Below are 22,984 nucleotides of genomic sequence, written 5' to 3' on the forward strand. Positions count from 1 at the left end.
AGGCTATTTTTAGATTTGTATACAAAGAAATTTTGTCCTGCCTTACTTCTTCTAACTTGGTCACTTTATTAGCAGTCATTCTTTGACTTTTGCGACACAACATTTTCAAGAGCAAAGCGCTCTGAGGACGTAGTTGTCCATGTAGTGGACACTCCACAACAGGGAAAACTGATAAAAGGCACTAATAGAGTTTTCACACCGAATATAGTATTCAAGGAAGTTTTATAGAACAAAAGTTTAAATTTTGTCGCAAAAATAACAGAAACTACGAGTATTAAAGTAATGCGGCTCAGATTCAATATAATCAAATTAATGAGTTGTGGTCCATGAATTTTATTTTTCACTGTATAAAATATCAAATTGATTTACATATTGAATTGCCTTAAGAAGTGGTCGACTTAAAAGTCGGTCGCCTTAAAAGACAGGTGAGCCTAGTATAATATACTAGCCATGTAAGCCCATGCTGTAAAAAGCCCGGGGTACTAGAAACTAATGAAATTGTCAGAAAAAAAAACTGAAATGTAGAGATGTCAGGTGAAAGGAACTACTCTAGGCATCTCTCTCTGAGGAGGATTCATTTGCTGATGTGCTCGTCTGGCTTGTGTATTTGCGGCGGGAGGAAAAGTGAAAGGCTAAGCGACTTTGTCTTTCTTCTAAGGTTTTGTTTTGCTGACGTGTTCGCCCCGCTTGTGTTATTAGCGGCTAAGCGTGTTTTCTGTTTCCTCGGAAGCGGAGCCCTTACCATGACTCCACCTCTCACTTCCGGGCCAGATAGACAGACACACTTCCATGTGTAGACATTTATATATAAGACAATACCTTGTTCTGTCCTACAGAGAATTTGGAAACAATAATATTGAAAGTACAACCATAAGATGGACAAAAAAAAGTGTAGCCATCTGTTTTGTCTTGGTAGAGTGATATATTGCTCTACTTTCCCCTTTTGCATTATTAATATGTAGCCTTTGTCAGAATGCCTAATCTCACAAACTTACCACTGTTTATAAGGTATTATTGTATATAACTTATCCCCACCTTCCCTTCAATATCTATAACCTCAGGCAATTAGATGTAGTAAAAAAGACAAGCAAAAGTTACACATAAAATAATGTATTATTGATAATATTCATAAATAACAAAATGCAAAGTATATTTGAATATTGGCAACCATACAACCTGATTAAGTGGTGATATGTAGTTCAGGCGGCACACAGACTTGTAGTTACTTAAAATGTCTAGTTAGGGCATCATTGGTGCTCAGCTTTCAGCCACATGTCTGTTCAAAATGGCTGCTGAGCTGTGCTCTTCATTGTGTTGTCTTCATCACAGGTTAACAAGAGATGCTTCATTCAGATGTTGGTTAGTAAGAGAGAGAGTGTGAGGTTAAACAAGTAAATATATAGATTTTCTGTCCAACCCCTACAGCCAATAGGGTGTCGTAGTACTTAAAGGCATCTAAACCAAGCCAATTCCAAACAGCCATACTTCAGACCAATGGGGGAAATAGAACATCTTAACACCTGCCCCCAAACCATATGTTAAAGTACACCTTAGCCCATTTGCGGGGGTAGAAATGACTTTAGCAAAGAAACACTCGGCAAACTGGTTTAAGACACATCCCCCAAATCCTGTCGTAAAATTCAAACAGACCCATTCCATATGGTAAACAGTAAATTACATTGCTATGCCTAAATTACAAATAAAGACATACAAAATATGCATCAAGTTATATGTAAAACTAGCAAAATACCCGCGCTTCGCAGCGGAGAAGTAGTGTGTTAAAGAGGTTATGAAAAAAAAAGGAAACATTTTAAAAATAACGTAACATGATTGTCAGTGTAATTGTGTTGTCATTGTTATAACTGTTGCTGTCTTTTTATATATATATATATATATATATATATATATATATATATATATATATATATATTATATATATAATATACACACACACATAAACATTTATATACATATACATATATATACATATCTACATATACACATCTACATATATATACACACATACATAAACACACACATAAGAGTTACTGACTGAAACGGGCTTTCATTGACAATCATGTTACGTTATTTTTAAAATGTTTCCTTTTTTTTTCATAACCTCTTTAACACAGTACTTCTCCGCTGCAAAGCGCGGGTATTTTGCTAGTATATATATATATATATATATATATATACATATACACACATACATGCAGTTTTAATAACACAGAAATCAATATAAACATTAACATCATTATCATATGAGAATATGAAGTAATATATAAGAAGCACATTTCATATAAATATAAATTATTAAACAGTAAAATCTTCTTCTGTAATTTGCTACCGTGGCAATTAGTGTGTCTGTCCAGGATTTTAAATGACCTGTACCTCGCAAACCGTTTCACCTATACACTTCAAATGTGGTACACATATAGTACGTCACGTGTACTATCTTTTTATGTTTATTTTATTTTATTGTAGAATCAACTCCTATCTGCGCACAGCAGGGCAGCCGTGGGCGGATGCGTATGGTGTATTCACTCCATGTTATCGTGCATTGCGCTGTCAGTGGTATTTTGATAAAAGAATTTGAACAACATATAAGAAGCGTATAAATTATTAAACAGTAAAACATTAACATTTAAGAAGTAAAGTTACATTAAGTACTACTGCAGTGCCTTCGGGTATACCTCATTTTTTGTTTGCCCATTACATGCTTAAATGTATAAATTTTTTGGTGCACCTACCCGAGAACACGCGACATATAACCGAGCGTGGGAGAAGCATGGATTTTAAACATGCGTTGAGTTGATCTGCTGGTCTCCCTCGTGGAATAACTGGTAATGTTTGACTAAAATCTACAGCGAGTAAAACGACATTACCTCCTATTTTTTTTTTTTACGATCTCTGAGATCTTGCTTTTTTCGGTTCAAGGCTTCATAAGCTCTTTTATGTTGTATGGTGTACTTATCCCAAACCATCATCTTTGAATGTTGCAAGACTTTCGCCTTGTATGTAGATCGGGGTAATTACATTCATTGCATTCCTAGTCTGAATCACAATGTGATTGTATGGGTGGTTACCTGGCACTGTAGGGTTGCCACCCGTCCTTTAAAATACGGAATGGTGCCGCGTTTGAGAATGAAATTGCGCGTCCCGTTTTGAATCAATACTGGACGGGATTTATCCCGTATTTTTTTTATAATTTTTTTTTTAAAGCAGTGTCTCATGCAAATCATCCCACACGCATTTTATGAAGATGCCTCCTTTCCTACTTTTGATTGGGTAATACTTGATGTCATCGTTAGTTTGATTGGTGTTTTTAACTGTCCAGTGAGGAGGGCGTGTCTTTTAAGTACAGTCTGCAAAGTGTTGGCACTGAGATGTGGCGTCAGCGCCATAGCTGAAGCCCCTAACGTTGCGGTCAGCAAGTCGGCTAACATCCGCCATGTGCCGTCTTTCAGTTGCGAGAAGCAGATCATAGAATGGTTGAAACTGTTGCCCCTAACGTTGCGCCACGGCGTGTGGTTCGTTTATACCTCGTGTCTTCTCATTAAAGTTTTATCTCGCGAATATGTTATTGCAATCCGCAGCGGGAGTGTTTCTATAAACTTAATTTAAACTTACGTTTTACACCGTGCTTTGTTTCCCTTATGAACATGCTTGTATGGTTAAGTCGCTCCGTTCTCAATTGTTTAATTAATTTTTTGCTGTTCGCTGTTTGCGGCTCTTCCTCCATTTCCCCCTACTTCGTTCTTTTCTCTCGCGAATATGTTATTGCAATCCTTAACGGGAGCGTTTCAATAAACTGATTGAAAATAGTTTTGCATTTACCTTTTTAGTAAAAGGCGAGCTTTTAAGCCTGAGAAATCACCCCGTAAATGCACACGTTTAATTGCACGTGTTAATATGTATGGTTACACAGTATTAAAAGACAGTGAACAACGTCAGTTACCTTTGTTCCCGCGTTTGATAAAAGGTGAGCTTTTAAGCCTGAGAAATCACCCCGTAAATGCACACGTTTAATTGCACATGTGTTAATATGTATGCTTACACAGTATTAAAAGACAGTCAAAAATTAACGTCATTTACCTTCGTTCCCGCGTGTGACTCGTGCTGTAAATCTCTTCCTTGTTTTTAGTTCACGTGATTACGTAGGAGGCGTGATGACGCGATACGTGACTCCGCCTCCTCCATTACAGTGTATGGACAAAAAATATGTTCCAGTTATGACCATTACGCTTTGAATTTCGAAATGAAACCTGCCTAACTTTTGTAAGTAAGCTGTAAGGAATGAGCCTGCCAAATTTCAGCCTTCCACCTACACGGGAAATTGGAGAATTAGTGATGAGTCAGTCAGTCAGTCAGTCAGTGAGTGAGTCAGTCAGTGAGGGCTTTGCCTTTTATTATTATAGATTTCACATCACAACACATCAATACTAGTGGAGTGTGTTGCAAAAATTGTCACACAACAAAAATTCAAAAACTCAAAGTAACTTGAGTCGAATCGTACTCTAGCTACCCCATACGAAAGTCGGCTTATTGATTGAATCAAGAATCTTGGACAATCAGGAACTGTGTCATGTTGACCGTTATATTGTCACAATGGTGACGTCACCAGAATTGGGATAGTTATTAAAAAAAACTAATCCAAACAAATTACTAGCTCTTTCTTTCAAATTGTAAAAAGATTGCCTTATTCATTACCTCCTGGAAAAGTAATCCCATTGGTAATTACTTTATATTTTTGTTACTCTGTACAACTCTGCAAATACTGTATGTACCATTTGGAAAGTAAAAGGATGACGCCCATGTGTCCATTCAGTATTTTAATAAGGAAGAAATAATCATTTGCAGTTAACATGAATTTAGCAGTTAAATAAGTTAACAATGTAATGTGCATTGGCACTGACACAACAAGCAAGTAGAGGACTTTAGTTCACAAGAATTCTTAACAAAAAATAAATTGTTAGAATTCAAAATAAAATGGATGAACTTAATGACTCAAACACTTGCAAACATGTCAGTAAATGGTAAAATTATTGCTAGTGTTGAGTTTGAGGCCAGCACCCTGCATTGTTTATTGTGTAATATAACCGACATGTCCATGTCTCTGTGCCTCTCATGCCTTGGTACTTGTTACACTACCAAAAAGGCACAGGTATAATAGCATTAATTTATGTTCAACGTTACACTTGTACTTTTATACATGCATACTTTTTATTTGTATTTTCCCTACATTTTTGACTCAGTGTTTAACGTAGACAGGAACCCTTATTGGTAGAGCAAGTGCTGCAGGCTCTTGCCCAGGGCACAACTGTATGGACTCATCTCCTGTCTTTAGTAAGTGCAAATCTGGATTGCTGGAGGTAAGAAGGGCTTTGTGAACTCCATTCAGTTTGTTTTGAAATTAATTTGTCTAAACATTAAGTGATTTTTTTTTTGTTTGTAATGTTTTTCCTCTCTTTTAGAGGAAAGTTGGTAATAGGAGCAACCCCTCAACCCCAAAAGTGTGCAGAAGAATCAGTTAATTTATATTTCTTTTCACTCTCCCAGTCACTAAGGAAATAAAATAGCAGAGATCGGTGACAACTGATGTATTGTCTTTTATTACCTGACTCGAAGGGAAGATAAGAGCAGCGTAGCAGAAGGTTACACATGGTGGTTAAAAAGGAAGCATTTACATTTAGCAATTAACTAACTTAAATTCAGTAACAATTTAGGTAAATGCTGAGATAAATTAGCTGTACAGAGACTTATACATATTTACAGAAATTTTAAAGAGATTTGTTGGAAAAAAATTAAATGCTGGGATACTCTGCTGAATTTCATGACACTTCTATTGATTTCTTATGAGCTCTTTAATCAAGAGGGAGTACAACACAATGCAGCTAGCAATCAATTGTAAAAGTTCCCAGATAAACCTGGTACTTCACTTGGCCTCATCTTCCTTAAAGTAGAAGTAAACTATCTCCATTAACCATATCTTTTCAATGCATTGTATAGCTAAAAAGTTATTTTTCAAAGTAAAATGGACTATCTTTATTTCTTAAGTAAAATAAATACAATTTGGAAGTAAAACAAACTATTGTATAATGTTGTACAATAACAATCGTCGTACAATTCAATGTACCATATGCCTGCATGAAAGCAGTGTGCATGTGCAGTACAAATTGGGTTGGGGACCAAGATTGGGTGGACACATTCACCGTCCTGGACATCATGTGAGATCGATTGCATTGTTAGGCTTTTCCTTACTTGTTAGTGAATGTACGTAAGTTAATTACAAAACGTAAAGGCTTTCTTTTAAATCACCATGTGCTTTTTTAATAGTGTCACAAGCACCAAGATGTGAGAGACACAGGTATATTGATTGCATTTCAAAGCATTGTAGAAATTGACATCATATTTATTTAGAAACAAATGTTTAATGAAAGTTCCAAAACTATAGTTAAGTCAGTAACTGTAATGTGATTATAAGAATTTAAACTGCAACACGTTACACTACTTCAGTATGCTGCCAGATCTGTGGAATTTTGAGATGGAAACCATACACAATAATACTTAAATGGTGGGGACATCAGAAAATAGAATGGCGGCGTGCTAATAGGCTAACTATTTTTGACTAGGTAAAAAACGCCTCAAATAACAAAACAAAATTTTTTTTAAACATTTTATTGAATTTATTCAAATCAAATAACATTCCATATCAGGCAAGTTAAATTTTACAAAACTAGGTTCGAATCAAATCAACCCTCACCCATACATGGTCAGAGATAACAATAGCGTCGTACTTACAAGATTTAATCGTAGGCAAGATATTGTTATTTATATAACAATATATAGTATCTATATTTATATAAAATCAATTCTTGAGTGGCACTGGTGAGTAGAAGGAATAAGCTTTTGAGTTTGGGTTTAGAAATCTCCAGGGGTCTGATAAGTTGTGATCAGTTACAAAGTGTGTAATTGTTTTTGAAATGTTAGATGTCATCTTCCCTGTGGCAGGAGACCTATATAGATCTGGATTTAAAACACAATTAAAGTCCCCAGCATTATAATTTTATGATTGTTCACTTTGGGAATGAATGCAAATACGTTTTGGATGAAGTCTCTATCATCCACATTGGGTATGTAGATATTTATCATAATCACTTTACAGTTAAATAAATTATCCATGATGATCACATATCGCCCTGTAGTACTACATCTGATACTACAAATGAGATTGTTCTATGTATTAAAATTCCCACATCGCTAGATTTCTTTGTAAAGCTGGAATGGAATATTTGGCCTGTCCAGTCTCTGTGCAGCCGAAACTGATCGTTGCTTAATTAGTGGTTCTCCTGTAAAAATACTATTTTATGTGTGTAGATCTGTTAGGTGAGAGAATACTTTCTTTCACTTTAAATCGTGATTGAGACCTTTAACTAAAGAAAATAATTCCACATATTCAAAAACACCCAAACTATTAGAAATATGTGGAATAGGTGTGAAGAAAAATTATAAAATGTTTTAAATCATAACATACCTGGCTTATAACTGCAATGTATTAAGTCCAAAGGCAGAAAGAGCAACAGGAGATGAAACAGAGTCAAAACCAGAAAATTGAAATATTTTGCAACAAAGCCTAACTGTTAAGCAGAAATCAAAGCCAAAGGGAAAACAGAAGGATTGGAAACCACAAGAGAAATTCACACTCTGTTTGATCGTGTTTATATCCAAATCATGGATACTGAATGATTCATTGTACCAGAATTTAAGATGTCATGTTGATGACGTAAGATGCAACAGTAACTGAAACCACATTCAATGGCAACATAACAAGAATCAGCGCCAATATGCAAAACAAAGTAACATCGCAGCATCACAAAATCAATAATCACTTTGTTCTAAAAACATTAGAATGCAATATCATCAGACAGAAATGTTCCAGATTAATTGAAAGCCATGTTCCTACAAATACATTTGCTTTGAAAAATGTATTTCAATATGAAAGTTTTTTTTTTTACATGAACGGCTCATAACACAATTTAATGAAGAAGACCTTAGTCTCTGTCACATTTATACTGTCATTCCTCTTCATTTTCCCTTTTAGCTCAAAGCCCTGATATGCCATTTTTGGCAGGTTAAATAGACTAATGCTTCATTCCATTTACATTGGAAGTTGAATGTCAGAACTGGGAATGACATCACATCTGAGTTGATTGCATTCCAGTAAAGCATTTGGAAAACCAATATGGACACTTCTAGGGAAATCTTTGTTGTGCTGGCTCCACTGGAATAAGTAGCACTTGATAACAACACATTATGCTGTATTTCAATTACACTGCAGCAGCATGTCCACAGATAGAAGTTGGACAGTACTGTATGTATGACTGATCTAAAGAAACACAATTCAACAGAAATGCTAATAAACAGTATGCTCTCACTAATGTTTGCGGCGTACTTCAGAATTTTGGATTGATATCACGATCTGAGGTTAGAAAAACTCTGACTTGACAGACCAGCCCTGATTTTTCGAGTTGGAAATCCGGCTTCAAGAAGTGTTCCAATTAAAAATTCTGACCAGGAACTTAGAAATTCAGATTTTTCACTTTAAATGGAATGCAGCATTATAGTGTAATGATAATTTCATAAAAAACTGATCAAAAATGATTAATTTGATCAAATTAATAATAACAATAATACATTTTATTTATATAGCGCCTTTCCCATGCTAAAGGCACTTACAGAATATAAGAAAGAACGGTAGGGTATACAGTAAATAGAGTTGTACAAACCAGATAAATAAATAAAGAAGATTAACAACAGTGAATTCAGAGAAAAAGCCTAACAGACAACATAATTGATGGTCTCGCACACACACATACAGGTTACATGAGTATCTTGACAGAGAGGTAAACTGAGAGAAAGGTAATAAAGTCAAGGAGAGCTAAAAGCCTTCCTGAACAGATGAGTTTTGAGTTGTTTTTTAAAAGAATTCATGGAGTCAGCTGATCTGATTAATTTTGGTAGGTCATTCCAGAGTCTGGGCGCTATACAGTTGAAGGCCCTGTCACCCATGGAGTGTAGATTAGTGTGGCGCACAACAAGATTGCCAGAATCAGAGGACCTTAGTGGGTGGACAGGCACATAGTGATGGAGAAGGTCACTGATGTAGTTTGGCGCGAGGTTATTTAAAGCTTTGTAGGTTATTAGTAGGATTTTATATTTGATTCTGTAAGACACAGGGAGCCAGTGAAGACGGAGCAGGATGGGTGTTATGTGCTCGTTGCTGCTGGTTTGAGTAATCATCATATTGGGGTTCTGTATAATTAACCTTCAACCAATCAGCTTTAAACTCAATCTGTAACATCATGAACAAGGAAGTGCAAAATCCTCCATTTGTAAAAATAAAGCACATTTCCATTCTCATTCACCAAAACATAAGAAATAATCTGTTATAAAAAAGATGTGATCATCAAGTCCATCCTTTAAAGTTGACGGATTGAAGGTGAATGATATACCAGGAACAACATCTCCAATTTTATTCCACAAATAATAAAAACCCGACGATATCAGATCAGCCTCAAAGATATTTCACACTTATACATGTATTTTTTCGTGTTTTCCTCCCTATTTTCATAAGCAAGTTTCCAGTACGTCTTTCACCAGTTTTTAAAGACACTACTGTGTAATATAATTTAGAGTAAAGTGGTAACAGGTTGAGTGACTCTCTTATCTCATATCTCTTAGACCTGTCTAATCTGAGAATTAGTAATGCTGCAAACCATATCACACTGTACATGCCTAGAAATGGGTAGACTTATGCTTGCTAAAGTCATAAATCTGAGTTCAGAAGTCGGGCAAATAATTAGACAAACAAAGCACATCCAGTAAATCACAGAATTGGCAGCAAATTACTGTTGCCATTTCTGAGAGAGCAATAAACATCACCGCAGGCCCCTATAACCTCAGTCCAGACTTGAAACAAGCCAACTTTCCAGCACTTCTTAAAAGTGATCAACAAAACATATCTGAACAGTCCAACATTATATGTACTTCAGCAGGGTAAGTTAGTTCATCTGACCCTCATGTCAATGTGCAGACAAGTAGATTTTTAAAATTCCAAATATGATTGCTTATAGATGTTCCTGGAGGAATAAAAATGTTTGATTTAATAACTTATGCACAGCTGGCACTCTTTGAAGTCTCTGCTCTTGCACTGCATCCACAGTAATTACTTATCAAATTACACTGGGCAAAATCTGCAGGGTTCTCTCCAAACAAAACAACGGCTGAATAGTGAAGTATTAAAATAATCAGCAAAGAATGACAGAAACTTATTTTATAAATCAATACATTTCAGGATTTTTATTTTTTAAATAAGAAGCATTTTTATAGCAGATTCTGTCAGACAGATGAGCCTTTCCAGCTGCTTGGATGAACTGCTCTGTCTGTTGTCTGTCTGACATGTTCCTGCAGCAGAGATTCAGAGAATTAACACATTATTACTTTTACGCTTCTATTTGTTTGATTTTAAGAAATTCCGGTGTTTATTTTTCTCTGCAGTTATTGCCTTTCAGCTGCCCAATTGACTGATGGCCATCACAGTTTAACTAATAAAAATGTCATTTGATGGTGAATGGCAAATTGCCTTTATTATGGCCTGAGGATAATGCTTTTCTTAAAATTTGAAAATATTGGATTTTGGCTCTTCATGCACTGCATGTTCTCCAGCAGACTTCTAGTTCTGTTAACAGTTCTTTGGCATTAAATACATTAAAATAATCTTAAATAATAAAGAGGCACTCCAAATACTACTAGACTACCAGGCAAAGCATGGTCAGACATAATCAAATATTAATATAAATGTGACGTTGGTTCTGTACAGTAAAGATATTATTCAAAAAAGAAAACAGATCATTGGTAAAATACTCCTGGAATCATCTGTTTTAAAATGAAGCCTAATAAGAAAAAACAAGTTACATTTTGAAATATGGCATCTTCTGGGGAATAAAAAGTCATCCGTTCTGGGAATGTTTGTCATGATCAAGAGTTCCAAACATGGTGATAAGGGAATGAGGCTTCCAAAGACCTGTAAAGCAGGCCAGGACTGTCACTGGTCAGCCCAGAAGAGGATCACACCAGGACTACAAGTCCATGAACTGCTGCCTGCAGGCTGCAACCTAGATAAGAGTAACAGTGAGGAGCTTGCTTTTAAAGTTGAAAATATTACACATGTCTCAAAATGCCCAACAACAGAGTGAAACCATTAAAACTCTGCCTTTTAACCAAACAGGCAACAAGGTATATTTATAAAAGGAAATATTTATTGCAAGAAAGTACAAAGTGTTTGTATTATTTTGTTTTTACTGGGCGCCACCATTTTGTAGTTCTGGCGTTATGATGCAACATAATGTTGGTAGGATTTCATAATGTTATTTACACAACACTTTAAAAGCCAGTGCCACGTCGTCCAAGATGGTTCAGAAGATTTTAAAGACTATTGCAAGGGTTTCCTCTAACAGATTCTTTACATAACTGACTTCTGTACTGACTGAGCAGGGTGGCAGCAGTTTTGAATGGAAATTTAATCAGGAGATGTTTCAAAGTTTATATATCACGCCAAAGGTCATAACCAGGAAGACAAGAATCAGATTAGAAAAGCCCAGGATATGTAACTAAAATCATAGTCAAGCACAGGTGCAGGGATTTCGTAAAACAATGCATGAGTATGTATCCAGAGCTAAATCGTAAGTCAATGAAGGGAATATGTTTAATAACCAAAATATTCATAACCCAACAAAAGAACAAACCGTAAAAGTCTGGAGTGAATCCACACTCTTGGGCTTATTGTCCAAAAATAGATCCATCTTCTACTGTATATGGTCAAGATGATAATGTTATATTACTCGACTGCCTGGAAACAACCTCTAACAATCGGTCATCACATCACGTCAAATGGTACAGAAAACTGTGACAGCCATAAGTAAAAAAATGGTATGGGGGTAGTGTTACTCTATTCATTTTTAAACTCATTAAAAACATTTTAATACACAAAATAAATATGACCAATGAATTCCTTGTTCTTTAAAATCTCCAAAAGAAAATCAGAAGACCAAAGAAAGGACAGAACATTTTTAATTTGTAGGTAAGATCTTGACAAGGTTTGGCTAGCGTTTTGGTTGTGACAACAGTGTTATAGTCTCTATCTGGTTTTGAGCAGCACAACATTATGGTTTAATTTAATAATCTCCAGATCACATCCTCAAACCTTATTATTTGCCAAGGTCCGCCTTTAAGACATTTGATGAATGGGCAACTACCATGCCACCTGGGATGGTCAGGGGTATAGGATGTCATTGGGGAAGTTCTAGCCTTGTGTCCTAATAGCAAATGAGGACCTTTTTGTGGCCCAAGGATTGTTTAGGCCTTAAAAACTTTGAGGGTTGAAGAATACCTCAGATGAGGACAGTTTGGGGAGAAAGTTCATTTTTAGTGCAAAGGTTCCAAGATGTATAAAAATTGAACCGGGTTTATGGAGAAAGAGAGAGAGAGAAAGACGGAGAGAGAGAAACAGATGGAAAGAATGGATGATGATATTTTTGAGGTGCGTAAATATGTAAGCAACCTTACCTAGTAGTCAGGAGTTGAAGACTGATTTAGGAGGCCTCATGGCTTATTTTATAATCTTCTTTCTAGGTACTTTTTGTCTTGTATTTGTTTTATTATGTGTTTAAGATAATACACTCTGAATTTGTTATATTTTGGCCTTTTTGACAATAATTCAGAATTGGAGAGGTGCCACACAAGAGGTCCATTCTGTTTCACTGCGTACAGTGTGTCTGCAACACGCCTTTTTGAAAAGAACAGGAGAAAAGAAAAAAAAATCGTAAAACACTGTAATCAAGATACAGTTCCTCATTAGTATCCCATCCTTTATGTTCACCAAACCCCAGTCTATGTGATCCCAACCTTACCCAAATGACCGAACAAGCTGAGCTAAACAGAACCTTTGGTATCCCTGACATTTAACCTCAGTAATATCTGCAGGGTGGTGCCATCACTGATCCAAACATCTTTTCCCTTTGAACTCTGCTTCTGCATATATTTTTAGTGCAATCAATAGCCAAAATTTTGCTCCTCCATTTGTTGCCAATACATTTTATGATTTCTAATAAAAAATAAAAATGTTTATTCAGCTAAGAAATTTCTGGCATACTGGATTATTCGAGCTAACCTTCATTTTGGTAGACTAGTAGGACGTTATGTCCCAGACAGATTCTCTAAGAACAGAGAAATGTTTGTGGGAGCTGGATTTTATTGCTATTTATAATATCTGAGCATCAAGCTGGCATGTTACATCTGCAAATTGTGAAAAAGTTGCTCCTTCCAGGTCTGGAATATGAAATAGAACCAGCTTCTGGATTTTGTTTGCACACCTGTGATCAAAACTTGATCCAAGTGTAATCAGATAAAGGAAGAAGTTGAGAACTTCAGTAGAAACACACACTATGCTTGGAAATTGTGGTGAACTGCTCCCAGTTCTCCATTACTCTGTGGTGAGCCATAGTGAGTTGATTAGCTACTTCAATTTCCTTTGGTTATGGATCTGCACTCATAATGTGAGGCCCACATTACAACTTCTGCATGTCCATGTTTTGTATTGTTCTAACTCTGAACTGTATGCACTGTGTATATAAGATTAGGTTAGATATCATTTATTTGTCCGCAAAGTAAAATTAAAACTAATTTTATCGAAGCTTAAGAGAAGAAAAAGGTATATACAGTAAAACCTCGATTATCCACCAGGGGTCGGGACCAAGGCCATGACGAATAAGAGAAAAGATGGATAACAGAAAAAGCTACTTTAAAAATGATGTACAGTAGTTTAGTTTAGCGAATAGTCGTATTTACAGTAATCCCTCCTCCATCGCGGGAGTTGCGTTCCAGAGCCACCCGCGAAATAAGAAAATCCGCGAAGTAGAAACCATATGTTTATATGGTTATTTTTATATTGTCATGCTTGGGTCACAGATTTGCGCAGAAACACAGGAGGTTGTAGAGAGACAGGAACGTTATTCAAACACTGCAAACAAACATTTGTCTCTTTTTCAAAAGTTTAAACTGTGCTCCATGACAAGACAGAGATGACAGTTCAGTCTCACAATTAAAAGAATGCAAACATATCTTCCTCTTCAAAGGAGCAAACAAATCAATAGGGCTGTTTGCTTTTAAGTATGCGAAGCACCGGGCACAAAGCTGTTGAAGGTGGCAGCTCACACCCCCTCCGTCAGGAGCAGAGAGAGAGAGAGAGAGAGAGATAGAGAGAGAGAGAGACAGAGTTTATTTTTCAAGCAAAAATCAATACGTGCCCTTCGAGCTTTTAAGTATGCGAAGCACTGTGCAGCATGTCGTTTCAGGAAGCAGCTGCACAAAAGATAGCAACGTGAAGATAATCTTTCAGCATTTTTAGACGAGCGTCCGTATCGTCTAGGTGTGCGAACAGCCCCCCTGCTCAATCCCCCTACGTCAGGATCAAAGAAAGTCCGCGCAAGAGAAAGAGAAAAGTAAGCTGGGTAGCTTCTCAGCCATCTGTCAATAGCGTCCCTTGTATGAAATCAACTGGGCAAACCAACTGAGGAAGCATGTACCAGAAATTAAAAGACCCATTGTCCGCAGAAACCCGCGAAGCAGCGAAAAATCCGCGATATATATTTAAATATGCTTACATATAAAATCCGCGATGGAGTGAAGCTGCGAAAGGCGAAGCGCGATATAGCGAGGGATTACTGTATTTACAAAAAAAAAACTTTCAAACAAAATATAATATACTATTAACAAAATTGTGGTATAGCGGGTCCGCAGATTCAAAAATATAGCCAATTTTAAATCCAGACAGTCGTGTCATTCTCCCTGGGCACGATTGCACAACCGTGGGGAATTAATGAGGTAATTGGGGCGAGTCATTGTTCTCAATTGCTTCACAGGCTTCCTGCAGCGTGTGATTAAGGTGCTGCGCCCACTGAGCCATATAAGTACGGGCTGGCACAGGGGGATCTGGAGGAACAATAGGAAAAATGATCGAAAGATAGAGAAAGAGGTTTAAGGACATGAAAGGCAGTCTTGGGAGGACGATCTGGCCACCTGGAAGGAGAAGGCAGTACAAGCTGGGGCCCCGTGAAGGACCGTAGGCTATGGTGCTCTCAGGGCTAGTTTACACACTGAATGTTTGGGTGGAGTGTGGAGAGCAAGGCAGATGACCTCCCTAGGCATCCGAGGTGTGACTGAGTGAGCGCGAAGGAAGACAGGAGGAGAGCCGACCTCGGACGGTCTGGCGGCACAGTTTGGAGGCAGCCAAGACGAGGGTGGGCAGAAAGGAGTTTGTGGCTGCTGAGTTTCCACTGGCTACGCAAGTCATGGGTGAGCCGAGGAGACAAAGAAGGAGGTGTGCTGACATCGGGAGGAGTTAGAAGACTGCATTTTAACCTCTGATTTTAATGGATTTATTATGGTTTTTATAACGGTTACTAACGGCCTTAAAGACAGCAGGGAAGAGCAGAATGGCTGTTCTAGCACTTGCCTTACGCTTTAGAGACTATTGATACAACATGATAGCACAGACAGCAAGTCAAAGTAAAAGTAAAAACAATGAGGGCTTAAAAGTGATGAGCTAAAGCACAATGCTTAACCTTTAAATTTGTGTAATGTCAGTCAGTCATTTTCCAATCCGCTATATCCTAAGTACAGAGTCATGGGGGTCTGCTGGAGCGAATCCCAGCCAGCAAAGGGTGTAAGGCAGGAAACAAACCCTGGGCAGGGCACCAGCTCACCGCAGGGCACTCACACCCACACCAAGCACACACTAGAGACAATTTAGAATCACCAATGTCCCTAAACTGCATGTCTTTGCACTGTGCGAGGAAACCGGAGCACCCAGATGAAACCCACGCAGACACGGGGAGAACATGCAACCTCCACACAGGGAGGACCCAGGAGCAAACTCACGTCTCCTTATTGCAAGGCAGCAACGCTACCACTGCACCACCGTGCTGCCCAATATGTGTAATGGAAATTCAAAAAATGTGCTGGCCAGTATTATAATCATTAATATCTAAGATGTGCCATTAAAGAAACATCTGTTCAAAGTGATAATTTTGTATCTGTTACTTAACTGCCATTGTTTGTAGTGACAGTCAAGAAAAATATCTAACTTCTGTTTTCATGGAGAACAGAGAATTCCTGATTCAATGGGCATCAAGTAGGACCAACATTAAAAAACAGGTAAAACATCAAAATGTCCATGAATACATTTCCAGTTACTCGGGTCACCTGATCCATATGTCAGATATTCAGTTGTATGCTCACAAAAACACAAATGCATGTATATTTCTTGAAATACTGGAACATAAAGCACTTCTGAACAATCTTCTAATGTACTGCTTGAAGAAGACAAAAGCAGTTTTGAAAAAGAATGGAATCAGCTGATCGCATGGAGAAGAGAGATGTAACCAGAATCTTGGTCAAAGAACAGAGTGGTAAGTCATAAACAAAAAAAAACGATACATGTAACCAGAGCCAAGAAGCATGAGATGTAAATCATAATCAGAAGACAAGTCAAGTCAAGTTGGGGAGCATGCACTGGTACAGTACCTACCACACGACGAAATGGCTCGGGATCCCAGTTGGCAACCCCCCAGGCAGACGCGCGGTCCAGTCTCACCCTCTGGAAATGACCCTCTATCTGCCACAGCCAGGTGTTACGTGGGTGACCCCTTGGCTTGGTCCCCAACAATGAGGAATCTATGAGCTGGATCACGCGCCACATGGCCGTAGTGCCGTATTTGATGCTCCCTCACAATGCAGGTAATTAGAAGGCAGAAAAAAAAATTTCTCTCATGAATAATGTGCGGCATCAGCCTTTAAAATATCATGATACTATACGCTTACCACTGGCACCACATCCCAGCAATGGGGTGTAACGTCCTAGCAGCCAGTTTCCATCATGGCAGCATACATAAGACATAAAAAATGATACTGCAGGAGAACGTGACTAGATTTTTTTAACAATGTAAAAACACAAGAAGGCAAAAAATAGATATATAACATTTGACTCCTTGGCCTCAGAAACCCCTAAAACATACCAAATAATTTTCAGAGACCAAGGAACCGCTAAAAAAATGAAACTTATACGCTAGATCCTGACACATGTAATACGAGTTCGAACTTACAAATTGAAGACACGTTTCTCCAATATGAAAACATGAGATTAAAACGTTTTCCAGGCCATCGCAATTTGGGGTAAGTAAGATATCATTTTGGAGCAGAGAGTTCCTATAAGGCTTTGGTGATACAAAACGTATACAACTGCAATGGTTTTCTAAAGATGTGAACGAATCTGAAGAAGTCTTGATTATATTAAGAGAGGAGGATGGCTTTCCTTTATATTCACTTTTATTGGCATTTAGAAAGAGTTCAGCAGTTGCTGGGGTTATAAATAGCTACGGTACAGATCCCATATGGGCAATGCAGCAAGTCTCACGGGTTTAAGATCAGAACACTCTGCTTTACAGCTGGCAGTCATGTTCAGGGCTGGCATTTTGTGCACACATGGTAACTTGTTTATCTTCAGCCTAAAGTATGTTTAAAGGTTAATCTTGATATAAGGAGATAATAATGGAATATGGTGTTATTTTAAACAGATGACTAAACCTTCATTGCTGTTAGATGTGTTCTTTAGGTAAAGTGTACATGTTATCAATTTACTGCAGAAAATCGTTTCCACTTAATGATGATTTTCTGATAGCTCAAGCTTGAATATGCTCACTCATTTTCTTGTTATCTTCCTCAGGCTGGTGGTTTGATGCGTGTGGCTTGTCCAATCTCAACGGAATATATTACACTTTTGGACACAACATAAGGAAGCTCAATGGAATCAAGTGGCATCACTTCAGGGGTCCAAGCTATTCTCTCCGGTCCACTGCAATGATGATCAGACCCAGCGACTTCTGAAATTTCATCCAAGGAATCCATGTATAGAAAAGTTACAATGGTGGGAGAATGCCAAATGTCACCAAAGGCTGTGGCCCAAATGCACCACATCATGGAGCAGGTTTCTCTGTTTCTTTGCAGCCCCTTTGCTCTCAAAAGAAGGAAACAATATCAAAAATGATTGCATTTGTATATATGGTTCCTCTAGTAGCCTGCAGATTGTTTGAAACTGTAACATACAAGAAAATTATATTGACATTGCAAATGTGAAAGAGCAAACTTTTAAAATGTCCTTAGCTATTCAGTCTCTTGACGTCCAGAGTGCCATTGCCCATTCCACTTCATAATCTTCAACGTTCTGATCCATCCAGATGGTTGTAATGTCAAACTTAGTACTGAAAGTTTAGAAGAATGAGAGACATATTCATTCTTGGCTCAAGTGCTAATGCCTTTCACTCTCACAACAAAGAAAAGACCTGAATTTTTTTGGGACATCACTGCAAGGATGCCTTACTTCTGATCCCTCCTGTTGTTATAATAACCAAATAGACAGAATCAGTAGTGAGAAAGCGAAGCTCACTCATATAATACTTGTCTCATTTTAGTGTACTGTTTTCTTTTCACTATTAAACCATCCTTTCAAGCCAAGCCAAGGGAATTGAACTTTGGAGTCTGACTTATTTTTAGAGATTTGTAAATCCATAATCTTTGCATTTTTCTTGGACCAATATGAAAACACTCTCTGACAGTTATGTTTTGCCTATACCAGCGTTTCTCAGCCTTTAAGGATTTGCGATCCGAGTTTTCATAACAGTTTTAATCGCGCCCCCCCTAAGGTTTTTTTGAAAGGAGCCCACTAATACCATGTTGTTCTTTTTTAATTAATGATATATCATAGATGCATATTTTATTATACCTACTTAACTTTTATCGACATTTATCTAACTCTATATTTATTTTTCTAGTATCAGAATGTAGTTTAAGTTCATTTGTTTTGGTTTCAATAGATGTATTTTTAATATTTTCAATTCTTGTTTTCTTTTTTCACATCTTCGTGCCCCCCTTTTTGTTACTTTGCGCCCCCCTAGGGGGGCCCGCCCCACAGTTTGAGAACCACTGGCCTATACAGTAGCGCCTTCCATGATGAAGTTCCCATTTAGCACCTTAAACAGTAATGATTATCACACAGTGACGTTTACATGTATGTAACAGAAGGGTAAAGTCAGTGCTTGAACTGGGCTGCTATCCACCGATACTCCATACTAGCATTTCCCCATTCTGGCCATATAAATACCAGTAGTTAATTTACGTGTACTGGTGCGTACTATCATAGTGGACCACAACAGCAATCCTTATTTCTAATAATAACTAGGGGGCTTCGCCCCCTGCTCACTTTGCTTGCCAACCCCTTTCTTCCCCGCCAGCGCTACACGCTGTTGTGAAGAGGTGGGCTGATCGCACTCCAAGGAGAAAGCCTGTACAACAGCTGTCTTTTTGTCTCACTGCCTTGTCTCTCTTCTCCCCTAGACATCGTCAAGCAGTATGCAATCTCTTTTCACTGTTCCATTATTTCACCGAGTAATCTTTACTCTCATTTTTTTGAGACTTACAAATTTTCCTACTTCTGTTATATCTAACCTGCTCTGCATGTGTATCACTTGACTTGCTTCCAAAGGTTCTATGTATGACATGACTTGACCGTCTCGCGGGACGTGAAAGATCTCTCTTCTAAAGATCACGTCTCGTGGTAGGAAAAAAGTCTTGTATTGTCGCAAGATTTTTTTTTATAATAGAGAGATGTGTTTGTTTATACCTCCTAGAGAGTGTTTCAATACAAATTGTACATATCATGCCTTCAGAACTCAGAGTGGACACCTCATTTCCCCATTGTTCTGAACACACAACAAGAAGCACCAGTGTAGTTGTTTTCTTGCAAATTCAGGTACTGAATTAATTATTAAGGGAGAACCTCTGTAATTTTAGACCAGTCTGAATCACTCAAATTATAGTTTTACTGACATATCAATCTGTATAGGATTAGTTTAACCTGGGGTTATTTTTTACAAACGTTTTTGTGGAGGCTCTACAATCTTTAACGTACAATTTGTATAACGTTACTGCCATGAGCAGTTTGATGGACCTAAAATTATAGAAGTCCTCCAGCAATAATTACTTCACCCCACCTCCTGGTATAAAACTAATTCTTTCCCAATAGGGCTTTACACATAGCAGCTTGTATCAGCTACTGTAGCTTAACTTAAATTCACATTTTGTAAGCTGGTATTATTACTTCCAGTTCAAGTTCAGATTCCAATACATTTGCCTGAATTCACTTTTACTGCAGAATTACTGGGAGCTGAAATTACAGCAGCCTTCCCGGCTTGGTAAGGGACTCCATGTCATCGAATTTGATACTCGTGTGCACACAAACACAAACACACACACACGCACTATTTTAAACAAACCTAGCACCAGATTCAGTCCCAGAGCATCTTTATCTCACGATTGGACAGAAGTTAACCATGCAAAAAAAGGAAAAGTTTAAATTTACTTGTGATTGGATCGATTCCCTTAATTTCCGTGGATGTCCTCGAGTATGTGATTCACCCTTAAGCTCAAAGAATATTGCTGGATCTACTTCATCAAGGCCTTTGAGGCTTTTAAATGCTTGAATTAGGTCCTCATGCTTTCTTCTCTTTTCAAGACTAAACAGTTTTCATTCTCTGAGTCTGTCACACTAGAAAGTCTCCTTAAGTCCAGGGATGCACTTGGTTGCTCTCTTCTGCACAGCTTCAAGTGTTTCTATGTCTTTCTTGTACTGTAATGACCAGAACTGCACACAATTCTCCAGATGCGGTCTAACAAGTGCATTATATAGATAGATAGATAGATAGATAGATAGATAGATAGATAGATAGATAGATAGATAGATAGATAGATAGATAGATAGATAGATAGATAGATAGATAGATAGATAGATAGATAGATAGATAGATAGATAGATAGATAGATAGATAGATAGATAGATAGATAGATAGATAGATAGATAGATAGATACTTTATTAATCCCAAGGGGAAATTCACATACTCCAGCAGCATCTTACTGAAACAAAAAACAATATTAAATTAAAGATTGATAATAATGCAGGTAAAAACAGACAATAACTTTGTATAATGTTAAATGTTAACGTTTACACCCCCCGGGTGGAATTGAAGAGTCGCATAGTTTGGGGGAGGAACAATCTCCTCAGTCTGTCAGTGGAGCAGGACAGTGACAGCAGTCTGTCGCTGAAGCAGCTCTTCTGTCTGGAGATGACACTGTTTAGTGGATGCAGTGGATTCTCCATAATTGATAGGAGCCTGATGAGCGCCCGTCGCTCTGCCACAGATGTCAAACTGTCCAGCTCCATGCCAACAATAGAGCCTGCCTTCCTCACCAGTTTGTCCTGGCGTGAGGCGTCTTTCTTCTTAATGCTGCCTCCCCAGCACATCACCGCGTAGAAGAGGGCACTCGCCACAACCGTCTGATAGAACATCTGCAGCATCTTATTGCAGATGTTGAAGGTCGCCAGCCTTCTAAGGAAGTATAACCGGCTCTGTCCTTTCTTACACAGAGCGTCAGTATTGGCAGTCCAGTCTAATTTATCATCCAGCTGCACTCCCAGGTATTTATAGGTCTGCACCCTCTGCACACAGTCACCTCTGATGATCACGGGGTCCATGAGGGGTCTGGGCCTCCTAAAATCCACCACCAGCTCCTTGGTTTTGCTGGTGTTCAGGTGTAGGTGGTTTGAATCGCATCATTTAACAAAGTCATTGATTAGGTCCCTATACTCCTCCTCCTGCCCACTCCTGATGCAGCCCACGATAGCAGTGTCATCAGCGAACTTTTGCACGTTTCAGGACTCCGAGTTGTGTTGGAAGTCCGATGTATATAGGCTGAACAGGATCGGAGAAAGTACAGTCCCTTGTGGCGCTCCTGTGTTACTGACCACAATGTCAGACATGCAGTTCCCAAGACGCACATACTGAGGTCTGTCTTTAAGATGGTCCACGATCCATGCCACCAGGTATGAATCTACTCCCATCTCTGTCAGCTTGTCCCTAAGGAGCAGAGGTTGGATTGTGTTGAAGGCGCTAGAGAAGTCTAGAAACATAATTCTTACAGCACCACTGCCTCTGTCCAAGTGGGAAAAGGATCGGTGTAGCATATACCTGTAGATGATGGCATCCTCCACTCCCACCTTCTCCTGATATGCAAACTGCAGAGGGTCGAGGGCGTGTTGAACCTGTGGCCTCAGGTGATGAAGCAGCAGCCTCTCCATGGTCTTCATCACATGTGATGACAGAGCAACAGGCCAGAAGTCATTCAGCTCACTAGGATGTGATACCTTTGGGACTGGGGTGATGCAAGATGTTTTCCAAAGCCTTGGGACTCTCCCCTGTTCCAGGCTCAGGTTGAAGATGCGCTGTAGAGGACCCCCCAGCTCCAACGCACAGGCCTTCAGCAGTCGTGGCGATACTCCATCTGGACCTGCTGCTTTGCTGGCACGAAGTCTCCTCAGCTTTCTGCTCACTTGCGCTGTTGTAATTATGGGTGGGGATGTCTTTCCTATGCTGGTATCAGCAGAAGGATGTGTGGAGGGTGCAGTACTCTGAGGTGAGAGTGAGAGTGGGTTAGGGTGGTCAAACCTGTTAAAGAAGTTGTTCATTTGGTTTGCTCTCTTCATGTCTCTCTCGATGGTGGTACCCCGCTTCGAGTTGCAGCCAGTGATGATCTTCATCCCATCCCACACTTCCTTCATGCTGTTATTCTGCAACTTCTGCTCCAGCTTTCTGCTGTACTGCTCCTGAGCTGGACTCGGAGTTCCTTCTCCACGCGCTTGAGCTCATGCTGATCACCGCCTTTAAAATCTATTTTAAAGATATTTTAAATATATTTTATATTTTATATAGTTAGCGTACCTCAATTTACATTCAACAGTTTTTATGTCATAACCTAACA

The 22,984-nt window shown here is 38.5% G+C and overlaps 1 protein-coding gene across 1 annotated transcript in view; it reads left to right on the top strand.

The window, feature by feature from the left end:
- Positions 1 to 18,628, top strand: part of angpt4 (angiopoietin 4) — a 210,477-nt gene extending 191,849 nt beyond the window's left edge. Inside the window, exon 9 of the mRNA XM_028812028.2 lies at positions 17,840 to 18,628. Within this exon, the coding sequence (XP_028667861.1) occupies positions 17,840 to 18,000 (161 nt within the window). The 3' untranslated portion in view covers positions 18,001 to 18,628. The remainder of the gene's footprint in view (positions 1 to 17,839) is intronic.
- The last annotated feature ends 4,356 nt before the right edge of the window (positions 18,629 to 22,984 follow it).

Source organism: Erpetoichthys calabaricus, chromosome 10 (genome assembly GCF_900747795.2).
Source record: "Erpetoichthys calabaricus chromosome 10, fErpCal1.3, whole genome shotgun sequence".
NCBI classification, from domain to species: domain Eukaryota; kingdom Metazoa; phylum Chordata; class Cladistia; order Polypteriformes; family Polypteridae; genus Erpetoichthys; species Erpetoichthys calabaricus.